Source organism: Haliotis rubra, unplaced genomic scaffold (assembly GCF_003918875.1).
Source record: "Haliotis rubra isolate DU_JTF1 unplaced genomic scaffold, ASM391887v1 Scf113, whole genome shotgun sequence".
Taxonomy (NCBI): domain Eukaryota; kingdom Metazoa; phylum Mollusca; class Gastropoda; order Lepetellida; family Haliotidae; genus Haliotis; species Haliotis rubra.
In genome coordinates this window covers 1,004,952-1,017,614 of record NW_025765037.1, presented here as the reverse complement: position 1 = coordinate 1,017,614, position 12,663 = coordinate 1,004,952, and the positions used below count along the sequence as shown (strand labels likewise).

The 12,663-nt window shown below is 37.6% G+C and overlaps 1 protein-coding gene across 1 annotated transcript in view; it reads left to right on the top strand.

Annotated features, from left to right (window-relative positions):
* LOC124291639 overlaps positions 1-11,592 on the top strand; it is a 58,059-nt gene extending 46,467 nt beyond the window's left edge. The window contains exons 40-50 of the mRNA XM_046728693.1: positions 186-452; positions 2,224-2,336; positions 4,311-4,375; positions 4,715-4,881; positions 5,247-5,343; positions 5,757-5,770; positions 6,135-6,267; positions 6,652-6,860; positions 7,863-7,957; positions 8,218-8,268; positions 8,962-11,592. Coding sequence (XP_046584649.1) covers positions 186-452; positions 2,224-2,336; positions 4,311-4,375; positions 4,715-4,881; positions 5,247-5,343; positions 5,757-5,770; positions 6,135-6,267; positions 6,652-6,860; positions 7,863-7,957; positions 8,218-8,268; positions 8,962-8,976 — 1,226 coding nt within the window. The 3' untranslated portion in view covers positions 8,977-11,592. The remainder of the gene's footprint in view (positions 1-185; positions 453-2,223; positions 2,337-4,310; positions 4,376-4,714; positions 4,882-5,246; positions 5,344-5,756; positions 5,771-6,134; positions 6,268-6,651; positions 6,861-7,862; positions 7,958-8,217; positions 8,269-8,961) is intronic.
* Positions 11,593-12,663: the final 1,071 nt, after the last annotated feature.

Genomic DNA, 12,663 nt, shown 5'->3' with positions numbered 1-12,663 from the left:
CTAATAATCAAATCTGGACCACACAATCCAGTAATCAACGTCATGAGCATCGATCTGTGCGAATTCAGATTTAATTTCGTCACAATATGGCTGGAATAATGCCGATGTGACTCAACTCAACTCAACGATCTTTGCACTTGGAATGCAATGACATGTGTTAACCATGTGTTTTGATCTATTTTCAGCATGTACGTCGCCTATGTATGGACAGAACTGTGAACAGTCATGCACGTGTGTGCTTGCTCACACATCATCCTGTAACCCGGTCAATGGATCCTGCACGTGTAATTCTGGTTGGACCGGCGACAACTGTGAAACGAACGTCAATGAATGTTCAGCAACTTCATCGCCCTGTACCGGCGCTAATGAGAAGTGCCGAGACACCAGTGGCAGCTATGTTTGCGACTGTAAGACTGGGTTTGGAAGGGCAAGCGGTAGCACCACGTGCACAGGTCAGTGTCATTAAACAGATTTTGTTTGTGTTTTAAAGGTGTCTCTCAACAATATTCCAGCTATATGGCGGCGCTGTGCTAATAATCAAATCTGGACCACACAATCCAGTAATCAACGTCATGAGCATCGATCTGTGCGAATTCAGATTTAATTTCGTCACAATATGGCTGGAATAATGCCGATGTGACTCAACTCAACTCAACGATCTTTGCACTTGGAATGCAATGACATGTGTCAACCATGTGTTTTGATCTATTTTCAGCATGTACGTCGCCTATGTATGGACAGAACTGTGAACAGTCATGCACGTGTGTGCTTGCTCACATATCATCCTGTAACCCGGTCAATGGATCCTGCACGTGTACTTCTGGTTGGACCGGCGACAACTGTGAAACTAACGTCAATGAATGTTCAGCAACTTCATCGCCCTGTACCGGCGCTAATGAGAAGTGCCGAGACACCAGTGGCAGCTATGTTTGCGACTGTAAGACTGGGTTTGGAAAGGCAAGCGGTAGCACCACGTGCACAGGTCAGTGTCATTAAACAGATTTGTTTGTTTTTTAAGGTGTCTCTCAACAATATTCCAGCTATATGGCGGCGCTGTGCTAATAATCAAATCTGGACCACACAATCCAGTAATCAACGTCATGAGCATCGATCTGTGCGAATTCAGATTTAATTTCGTCACAATATGGCTGGAATAATGCCGATGTGACGTAAAACTCAACTCAACTCAGAGATCTTTGCATTTGGAATGCAATGACATGTGTCAACCAAGTCAGCGAGCCTGACCACCCGACCCCGTTAGTCGCCCCTTACGACCAACGTGATTGCTGAAGATCAATTCTAACCCGGTGTTCAATGGTCCATTAGGAAATACCGTTTTTTATCCCACGAAAACATTATTGAGTTGCATGTGGTTACAGACTTTGGTTTTGGTGCCTGAGAACTATTTCGACATAAATATTTTTTCCGTGAGTGAATGTGGTGTTATGCCGCGTTTAGCAATTTTACGCAATATCTGAGACACCGCAAGTGACAAGCGAACGCTGAAACCCCCCGGCTAAACCATCAACAATAAATTGATGGCCTTTTAGTTGTATATTAACTACCCTTACACACATTTATTGACGAAACGATCAAAATTGCAGGCTCCTAGTCACTTGCACATGTCGATATTTCATTTCCCTTAAAGAAATTAAACGACAGCATGACCTTCATTTTACGTTTTGGCTGTTTTTTTTTTTCTTGGTTTGTTTCTATTTTACTCTCCTCATAAATTCAGTAGCCAAGATTGCCCCAAACGAAGAGCGAAATAGTATATTCAAATAATAAACATTCAAATAGAACCTTGAAGCATGGGAGGCACATTGGTGAACGGTGTTGTAGATCAGTGTCAACAGTTGCCTCCCTTATTTGCCAGCATCAGCGCGGGCTGGGTTCGAATCCAAGGTTTGCTTCGACCATGATTCCCCATCTTTGACGATAGACTGTAAATCGTGTAAAACATGTACAACATTTTCATTGTTCTAATTTAAACTGCAGAAATGTTGTTTAAAGAACCATTTTATCCACTCAGCATCTGAGAATCCAAAAGAATTCTGACCCGATCAGTTCCGTTGAGAAAAATATTCATTGAATGTTTAGACATTATTAAAATAATAGACAATCCGTAAATATGTATACTATTTATGCATTATATTATCAAATTTGGACTCTGGTGTTAGGTATTTTTGAAAATTTGTTTATCTGGGAACTGGTTTATTTCAGCGACGGCTGAATTCATCACTGAGATCACACTGAACACATCTCGATATGACAGCATCATAGACTCACCTGGCCTCCCTGCCTACACCAAGCTGCAGGAAGATCTTGTTGTGGGGGTAGGTGTTTCTGCAGAAGCTGAACCCAGTGGCATTTAGAAGCTGGTATGATTCAGAGGAACAGTTTTATGGATACGTTACTTCTTTATGGCAATAGATGCGACGTTTCGGTGTAGATGCTAACACCCTTATCAAACAAAAAATAGAAGATCACTTGTTTGATAACGGTGTTAGCATTTACAACAAAACGTTTCATGTATTGCAATAAAGAAGTTGTATATCCATAGAAAGTGTTCCTATTCTGACCCCGGTTGTCTGATCAGGATACATGGAAACATACGTTGATATATTTGGGGTGGTTTTCCGTGTGTACAGGATCGTTTGTTTTTCAAACACGATAAGCTCATGTTACACTGCGACCACTGTATGTTCGCAAACATCAAGATACACGAGTGTCCTCTCATGTCAAGATACTCGTATGTCCTCTGATCTCGAGTCCACGATATGATCTCGGATATCGAGATAACAGTATGTCCTGCAATATCGATATTACGGTGTGTCTTCTAATATCAAGGTAACCGTAGGTCATATAATATCCAGATAATTGTATGTCCTCTAATATCGAAACGGTATGTCCTTTAATTAATATTCATATAACGGTTTGTCCTTTAATTAATATTAATATGACGGTTTGTCCTCTAATTAATATCGATATGACTGCATGTCATCTAAATAATATCCATATGACGGTTCGTACTCTAATTAATATCCATTTGACGGTTTGTCCTCTAATTGATATCCATATGACGGTGTGTCCTCTAATTAATATCCATATGACGGTATGTCCTCTAATTAATATCCATATGATGTTTTTTGTTCTAATTAATGTCAGCATGACAGTATGGCTTCTAATGAATATCGATATGATGGTATGTCCTCTAATTAATATCAGTGTGATGGTAGGTCTTCTAATAAATATTGATATGACTGGATGTCATCTAATTAACATCAATATGACGGTGTGTCCTCTAATAAATATCGATATGACGGTTTTCTTCTAATTAATATCCATATGATGGTATGTCCTCTAATTAATATCAGCATGACAGTATGGCTTCTAATGAATATCGATATGATGGTATGTCCTCTAATTAATATCAGTGTGATGGTAGGTCCTATAATTAATATTGATATCATGGGATGTCCTCTGATTAATATCGATATGACTGCATGTTATCTAATTAATATCGATATGACTGCATGTCCTCTAATTAAAATTGATATGACTGCATGTCATCTAATTAATATTGATATGACTGCATGTCATCTAATTAATATCGATATGACTGCATGTCCTCTTATTAATATTGATATGACTGCATGTCATCTAATTAATATCCATATGACGGTTTTTCCTCTAATTACTATCAGTATGACAGTATGTCCTCTAATTAATATCGATATCATGGCATGTCCTCTAGTTAATATCAGTATGATGGTAGGTCCTTTAATTAATATCGATATGATGGTAGGTCCTCTACTTAATTAAAATCGATATGACGGGATGTTCTCTAATTAATATTGATATGACGGGATGTCCTCTAATTAATATCCATATGAGAGTATGTCCTTGAATTAATATCGATATGATGGTATGTCCTCTTATTAATATTTTATATGATGGGATGTCCTCTAATTAATATCGATATGACTACATGTCATCTAATTAATATCCATATGACGGGTTTTTTTGTCCTCTAATTAATATCCATGTGACAGTGCGCAGTCTGCTGTCGAGATAAATGAGTAAATCTCAGATTCAAATGAAAATACCCTGTTCATCAGTTATCTTAATGACATTAGTTATAAGTAACGATTTCGAAGTGCTTGATGACTAAATTGTTCTGTTGGAAACATGGTCAAACCCTTTACTTGCTACATATACGTTACCTCCTAAACAACCTCACACCTCGGTCAATTTCGGATCCAGTGCTTCATGACCGGCATATCAGGTTAAATATTTATATTTTTCAGATTGACAATATCCTCAAGACAGTCTCCACCACAGCGCACTTGACCAGTAGCGTGGGAACTTTGAGGTAAGTTGAATTAAGTGTACTAAATGCGTATTATAAATAGGTATTGCTTTGAAGCAATGTCTCTTCAACACTTAGCGCCTTGATCGGAGAGCGATTTGAGAACCTTGCGACAACCCTTAACACTGGAATGCCAAAAGGGTCATATTCCCAGTGCCTTAAACCTGGTTTTACTTACCTTGATGGCATATGGTTGATATCGTGTTTGTCACGGTTAATAAAAGTGGATAGGGTTCTGTCCTGCCTCACATTATAGTTATACAAGCTAGTATTGAACTCTCTGAAAATAAGGTGAACATATGAAACCACAGACTTTGACAACAACGTCATTGACATCTTCAGAAAGGGCAGCGTCGTAGTTCCTGCAACACTGAGAGTCGACAGTTCGAAGACGAACAACCAACTCGGGGTTCTGGCAGCATTCTTGGAGAAACTGGCAGAGGTTGACAGCATCAATGTAGCTGGAACAGCGAACCCAGTCAGCAAAGTCGTGTACAAAAACATGACCAGTGAGTATTGTCTGTTTGTCCATCCAGCAATGGTGTTCCATCGAGACTGGGTATTCTTTCTCTCTCTCTCTCTCTCTCTCTCTCTCTCTCTCTCTCTCTCTCTCTCTCTCTCTCTCTCTCTCTCTCTCTCTCTCTCTCTCTCTCTCTCTCTCTCTCTCTCTCTCTCTCTCTCTCTCTCTCTCTCTCTCTCTCTCTCTCTCTCTCACACACACATATTTTAATAAACACTGTATCATAAATATTTGATTACACGTAACTTTATTGGTTCAGTTTATGTTCCACAAGGCATTGCTCCTCTCCTGAAAATGTCTGTGATACTCTGAAACCATCGAAGAGAAAACCTGACAATCGTGAGTGTGTTTCAGTCGAAGGTAACCACACTGTGTGCCACGTGTACAACATGCTGAAAGACCACCCCATGGATACCGGCTGCACCGTCACCAACGGCATACCTTCTGATATGTGAGTAATATTTCTCATTAGTGCAAGTCTTAGTTACTGTTTCTAATGAATAATTCAAAATAGGCCGCCTCTGTGCTATAGTGGGCACAGAGAGCGGATGTCGATGATTGAATCCAATTGCAGCGTATATGCAGAGTTATCACCCTTTGCTACGCCAGAATCCTCTTGTCGTAGATTCAAATCTGCACTTTCCTCATTGATGTTTACACACAATGATATAATATTGCTTGAAGAGGCCTTAAACACAACCAACTCACTTACTGTTATTTTCCATGCGTTACTATTCCATAAAGACCTAAAGCAACAACCTTCGTATCGTTAAGACAATAGTACATATAACTGACCCACTAGGTCCTGTTCTATAAATGTTTGTGGTATGCTGGAATTCTTATGGTATGCTTCTTTTGTTCCAGAATTGTCCCTGGTTGTGAGTATATGTATATTATATGTATAATATATTTATTGAATATCAAACTATATATGTTCTTATGAAAAGAGGGTGGTGTGGTAGTCCAGTGGTTCAAGCGTTTACTCGTCACGCCGAAGACCCGAGGTCGATTCCCCACATGTTTACAACATGTGAAGCCCATTTCTGGTGTAGCCCGCCAAATGAAATATTGCTAAAAGCGGCGTAAAATTAAATTCATTCACCCACTCTTTTGAAAAGTATCCTTTACTGACCAGAGTACCTTGTACATTGATGATATGTTTAAGAAGTATCATATCGCAGTTGTAAGGGTGTTTGTGCAGCCCAGGGGGTGAAGTGGTTAATGTCTCCTTATATGTTGCAGCCGACAGGACAGCTCTTATAGTGGGTTTGACTATACCCTTATCAATCATCCTCATCATCCTTATCATCTTCATCGTGTACATCTGCTGCAAGAGGAGACGAAGGACATCGTCTCGCGAATCGTCCGACGACCGGTAAGTGTGCTGTAGATGTTGTAGACGTAGTCAATCCAGAAGGACCTGTGTTAGCGATAGTTACACTAAATGCAGTAAAACATGTGAATTCTTAACGTTACTAGATTCCGTGAAAACCAGTGTAAGAATTGGTCTTCAGTAACCCATGCTTGTCGTAAGAGGCGACTAACGAGATCGGGTAGTCAGGCTCGCTGACTTGGTTGACACATGTCATCGTATCCGATTACCTCGATCGATGCTTATGCTGTTGATCACTAGATTGTCTGGTCCAGACTAGATTATTTACAGACCGCTGGAATATAGCTGGAGTATTGCTGAGTTATTGCGGTAAACAACAAACAAACAATAACGTCATTTGCCACTAACGTTACCATTACATTTCAGTGACCCCTTCCGTAGCGCATTCTCGGGTAACGTGCCGACCAAGGGTAACTTCGGTGCTTCTCGGTACATGATGTACTCTCCGCACACACTCTCTGAGGTGAGCTCACAAGGCAGCAGCAGCTCGGGCAGATCACCCCGGCGGCCAAAGCAGCACATGACCACACCTTGGGTTAACGAGCGTTTTCAAGGCCTTACCGCAGCAACAAGATGTGAGTAAAAGATACAGAACTATGCTCCTTGTGCTTCAGTGGACCTCCAAACATTTCATTCATGATGGTACTTTGTGGATCCTTTCCAGAGGGTTGAAGTCCTTGTGATTTTTACTTCTTCTCCTTTTTTACTTCTTCTTCTTTCATATCAATGTTTCAGTTATGTCATGTTCATCCTTAAGAATTTTAGATAATCCTTTCTCAGATACCCCTTTTCCCGATAACCTAGGTCCATGTTTTGGTTATGTCCAATCGATCCTAAAGAGTTTCGAATCATCTTTTCTCACAGACCGCTTTTCCTTGATAACTTATGTCCATGTTTTGCTTATGTCCTGCCGGTCCTTAAGAGTTTCAGATCATCCTTTCGCACAAACCCCTTTCCGCCAAAACCGATGTCCATGTTTTTGTTATGTCCTGTCGATCCTTAAGTTTATTGATTATTCTTATACACTAACCCTTTATTTGAAGACGCAGTCATTTCCGTATACGTTCCCATCCCAACTTCACACCTACATGACATAAGTGGCCACTAGAACCATTCCATCACCACCGGCAACCACACCAGCAGCACCAGACGTCTGATAGCCCCATCAGTTTGAATACGTTGTCCTAAATAGGCACAAACATTTCCATAATTATAAGTAATCGTCCTTAAAAGATTTCTTTGAGTGGCATTCTAGAACTTGGTGGTATAGGGTTGGCAAGACTTCATGCTTGAAAACGGTATAAGAATCCCTACCGAAACGTCGCCATTGTCAAAAGACAGAAGTTGATCTTCCATAAAGTCTTGTCATCCCTGTCCTTAAAACGTGGTAGTGCATAAATGTCATTTCACGAAACATTCCATTTTCTTAGTTCGATTAATATAGAAATACGAGAAAAAAATTTTATACTATATCAAACATGGTAGGTCTTGAGAATTTTGTCATATCCTTTCACTGGGTTTTTTTTTCATTGCACAGATGTGAAACAGTAGCTGGCAAACATTTTTCGTTTTTTCAGATGGCCCACATACAGAACCAATAGCAGAGGAACCAACGTCAAATTTTTCTTGGGAAAATTTATTCTCTATCCTTGAACCTCAAAGAAATGGACAGGTGGGCACATGCCTTTATACAAGTGGATACAAGTTGTATTATTGTCAGTTTTTATATTTACTCATACATAGGATATGTTCTTCATGTATTTTAATGTACACAGAGACGTACATGATCATTATATATACATATATTCCACATCCCATGTTTATGTTAACGACAGTTGATTATCTAATATTTAATCAAACCATTTCTATCATCACGGATACTAATAATTCAATATATTCATTTGTGATAAATCATTAATGTTTTGTTTACAGTTCGAAATGCCAAGACCTCAAGTCAACATTACGCCGAAAAGACCATTTCGGGTAAACTTTCACCGTTCATATTTTACTTCCAGCTGTGAAATAGTCATGCTTAAGTTTTACTAAATAGCGGAGCAAAATATCTCTACTTCTCTGCTGATCTCAGATGATTTTGTCATGATTGACCTTCAAGTAAAAATGCCTTAAGTTAGCGGTCTTATATACAAGTTATCAATTACCTGTTATATAAGCACATTGTTCAAAACTCGTAAAGATTTTAGAAAATTGCATTCCATACAATTGCTCCTTGATATCTTAGACACCTTACTTTTGAAAAGAAAACCCTTTTCCAGCGTAAGTTTATAGTATTTCAGACACGGCATGGCAATGTTGATTTAGTTTTTTTCTTATCTCAGTCGTAATTGAACCAATCTCTAAGCACAAAATTATTCAGTCCCTCTTTCATTTTTACTAAATTTTGCATAAATGAGCAATTGGTCAATAGGCACACATTTACCAAAGTTTCCAATTATCAGTTATATACTTTCTTTTACAATCCAGTCTTTAAACGTTTAAATTTTTTTTTTAAGCACGAAGTAAATTAATGATGTGAATTCAGTGTCACAGTTGAACGTTATTGTTTGAAACAGATTACCAGATACCCCCTTGGAATATGCGGGTACATTAATGTATATTAATGTCATAGCATAACTGTATATATTTCCACTATTGAACAACATCTTGTTTTGTTTTCAGGATTCCAACGCTTGAAGATGGTATCATTTTGGATAAATTATTCTTTTGATGTCAGTGTGTGTGCTTCGACTGTTCCAATGAAGGGCGAGTCTGCAATATTCCCTACTGAGCACAGACTCATGATTTCATCTAGGATACAACTGGCAATTGGATCCAATTGGATCTATCGATGTGGTCTAGCTCCTGGATTTGTTCATTAGAAATGGATACCAACAGCTACCTTTCCGGCTTTGTATGAAGAATCAGTGACTGACCGTTGTTGATTCACACGTGAAATATACAAATACCACACATAGTATAAATAAACATTTAACTCTTGTCCTACCAACGTTGTGTGTATTTGTTTCAGGACTTTAAATTAATGCATTGAAAGTGATCCTTTTGATTATATTCACATGTTTATGAAAAATGAATGTTTTTCATCTCACCAACAATTATGAAACATTTTAGAAAACGCATTTGAGTTCAGTTTTAATATTCGATCACTGACGTTACAAGTTAAGAAAGAAAATCAATAAACACAATATTTAAAAACATGCTCTATTATCCGTATATACCCATGGGATTGAACCTTGATGGTGTTATGGTATATATAATCTTGGAAATAGGAATAATAGAAACCATTCTCTCCCCATGAAGGCGAAAGGTGTGAGTCTATTGTACTGCGATATTGATCTACTTGTACTGATAAAACAAGTTAGGGAGCTTGAATTATGGGGATATATTTATATATGGTCTTTATTACATCAACTTCCTGAATCATTATTCGTATTATTTGTATGGTACATAACCTCCATGGAATATTAAGTTTGGATTTCATATCATTATCTCTTAGTAAAGTATATATTTATATCTTTTCTCCTGTTCCTGTTTCAATCAGCTTTGTATTTATCTACACCTTTGTTATTGGGATATGTTCGCCTACCACAGAGCATGTGGACTGTATAGTCATAATTGGTTGTAAAACCAGTTGAGTTGATGAATCATTATAAAATAAAAAATTGGTCTCTTTGCAACATGAAACTGCGTTGCATCATTGACCTTCATTTGATAGGGGCGGTGGGGTAGCCTAGTGGTTAAAGCGTTGGCTCGTGACGCCGAAGACCCGGGTTCGATTCCCCACATGGGTACAATGTGTGCATCCCATTTCTGGTGTCCCCGCCGTGATATTGCTGGAATGTTGCTAAAAGCGGCGGCGTAAAACTAAACTCACTCATAAACAAACTGTGATATGACGTACTGGTAACTGATTTTTGGATATTCATGTAACTTCCACAGCTGATTTCAAGTTTATGTCCACTGGAATCTGTGTTTGAAGATAATTGAGAGCGATCGTTCTTTGTCGATGACGTCATATATTTATAATTTATCATATCCTCATGAGTGGCTTTTCTAAATCCTTTACAGCCACAACACGTGAACGATTTTTGCGGTCTCGTGGGACCAAACGACCATTTGTATATTGCTACATGCCCAAGTATGAAAGAAAATCTCACCATTATAACTATGCAACTAATGACTAAACCATATTTTCTATTTTCGTTGTTCTCGTGTGAAGAACGTTGCCTTATAACCATTCCATAATCATAAACATGTCAATGTAAGCTGTATTGAAAATTGGTCTAGATTAGTCCTGACAGTTGTAGGACTAAGATTCCATTGTTTGTGTTGGTTTGTAGATGTTGTTTCGGAAATGTCATATCATTTGTTGAAATATTTGTATGTTTTTAGTCAGTTCAAATGCACGATATCAAAACCTATTTATTTTTATGGAATTCGACTGGGTATGTTGTCGAAATTTTAAATTGGCAACTTTGTTTGGCTTGTACGCTCAAACCACAATAAAAAAATGAAACTTATTTCCATTATTCAATGGTTCTTTTCAAACTCAAATTTGGTCTGTGTTATTGGTGGAGCTGAACACGTGTGTTCTGGTTTTCGTGATATTTGAAGCTTCCACCTTTATTTGACCTTTTTTACTGGACCATATTATGGAATTCTCTTGAAATGCATTGCCTTGCGCTTGTGATCATACTCCCAACAGAAACCACTGAAAGCAATTACACTGAAACTACAAATGCTTTCACCAGCCAATAGTAAATATCTAAATTTCTTCTGGGCGTTCGATTCTGATTTTATATGTAACCGACATGGCAGCCATATTGAAAATACCATTACAACATGTGATGAAAATCGTTATGTATTATATAGTTCCTGTGAGAAACTCCTTCCTATTATATATTTTATATTTTGACCTTGTACTTTCCATGCTCATAAATTATCACAAAATTAGTTTTTCTCTCTGTAAATCTCATCCTCCCTGAACGTTCTGAGTTGGTCCGACAGACGGAACAAGATTGTGTGTTTCTCGTTCTCATTCCTTTTTTTAATTTTGAGATTATATTGTTTGTTAAGTTTTGGTCTTCAGTATTCATGCTGGAGGATTTGAATATCGATGACATCGTCCTATTTTAAGAGGATGTCTTTCCTGATACTTCAGATAGTTCGCTACAGAAGCTGGTGAGCTACAACGCCGTGGCACTAATTTGGTTTACTGTTAAAAAATATTCAAGAGTAATGGAGATGTTTTGCATTTCGGGCAGCCAATATTTGAACAATCGTAGTTGTTATTGTTAACTCTCAGTCAAAAAACGGTTATTTCAAAAATTCTAAAAGTAGCAAAACGTGTTGCTATTTCTGTTTTTGTATTAGTTCAAAAAGTGATTGATCATGGTATGTTATTAATAGAAAATCTACTTTAGAATGGAAATAAAGACAATTTGAATGTCATCATTTGTTTTTCTTTGACTTATTCCTTTCAATTTGAACTCTGAACGATGCTGCTCATAATCAGACCCCCTTATTGCCAGTATTTCGTATTTAGGACATGTATTAGTTTAAGTGAGGTCATCTATTTCGTCTTGTTGGCCATTACGATGTTTTGGATCAAACTTTCCAAAACTATTGAAAATGATACCCTATCCCAAATTTCATGAAGTATCCATCCTTAGCATCCCCACACAAATGCCTATCCTTGTCGCACTTTCATTGAATTTTGCACAAATATTTTTTGAAGTGATTCCTTGTCTGTTTGGTCATTTCAAGCAATAACGATGCTTGGAATAACGCTTTGGAAATCGTAACCTAGCCCGAAACTCCATTCACGTCTTTTGTATCATAAACATATCTATATCAAGAAGAATCAATCTGGATTAAAGTCTTGAATGAGACACAGAGCGTGGATGTCTTTTAGCCATTTCAATAAAACGGTTCCTTGCACATGTCAACCGATGTACACGTAATATTTGATGATTAACTCTAATAGTTCTATGTATCGGCAGGAAAAATACTGTTTAAACGACTGTTTCTTTAAAACATCATATCAATATAATACATTATATATATGTGCATATATATATACACATTATATATATATATACATACATATATATGTGTGTGTGTATATATATTCTTCCAAATGCAACTATTATCAGTATTTTAAATCAGCGTTAAATGTTGAATGTTATTTATCGTTTAACCTTTCTACACATTTAAGAGCTGTTTTAGCACAATTTAGGTGTAGTTATTTTAAAATAGCTGTAGAAACTGGGCGTTATAACAACACTGATTATAATCAAAGATTTTGTATATCATGCAAATCTAAAGGTCTTACCTATATTGAAGATGAATTCCATGTACTGT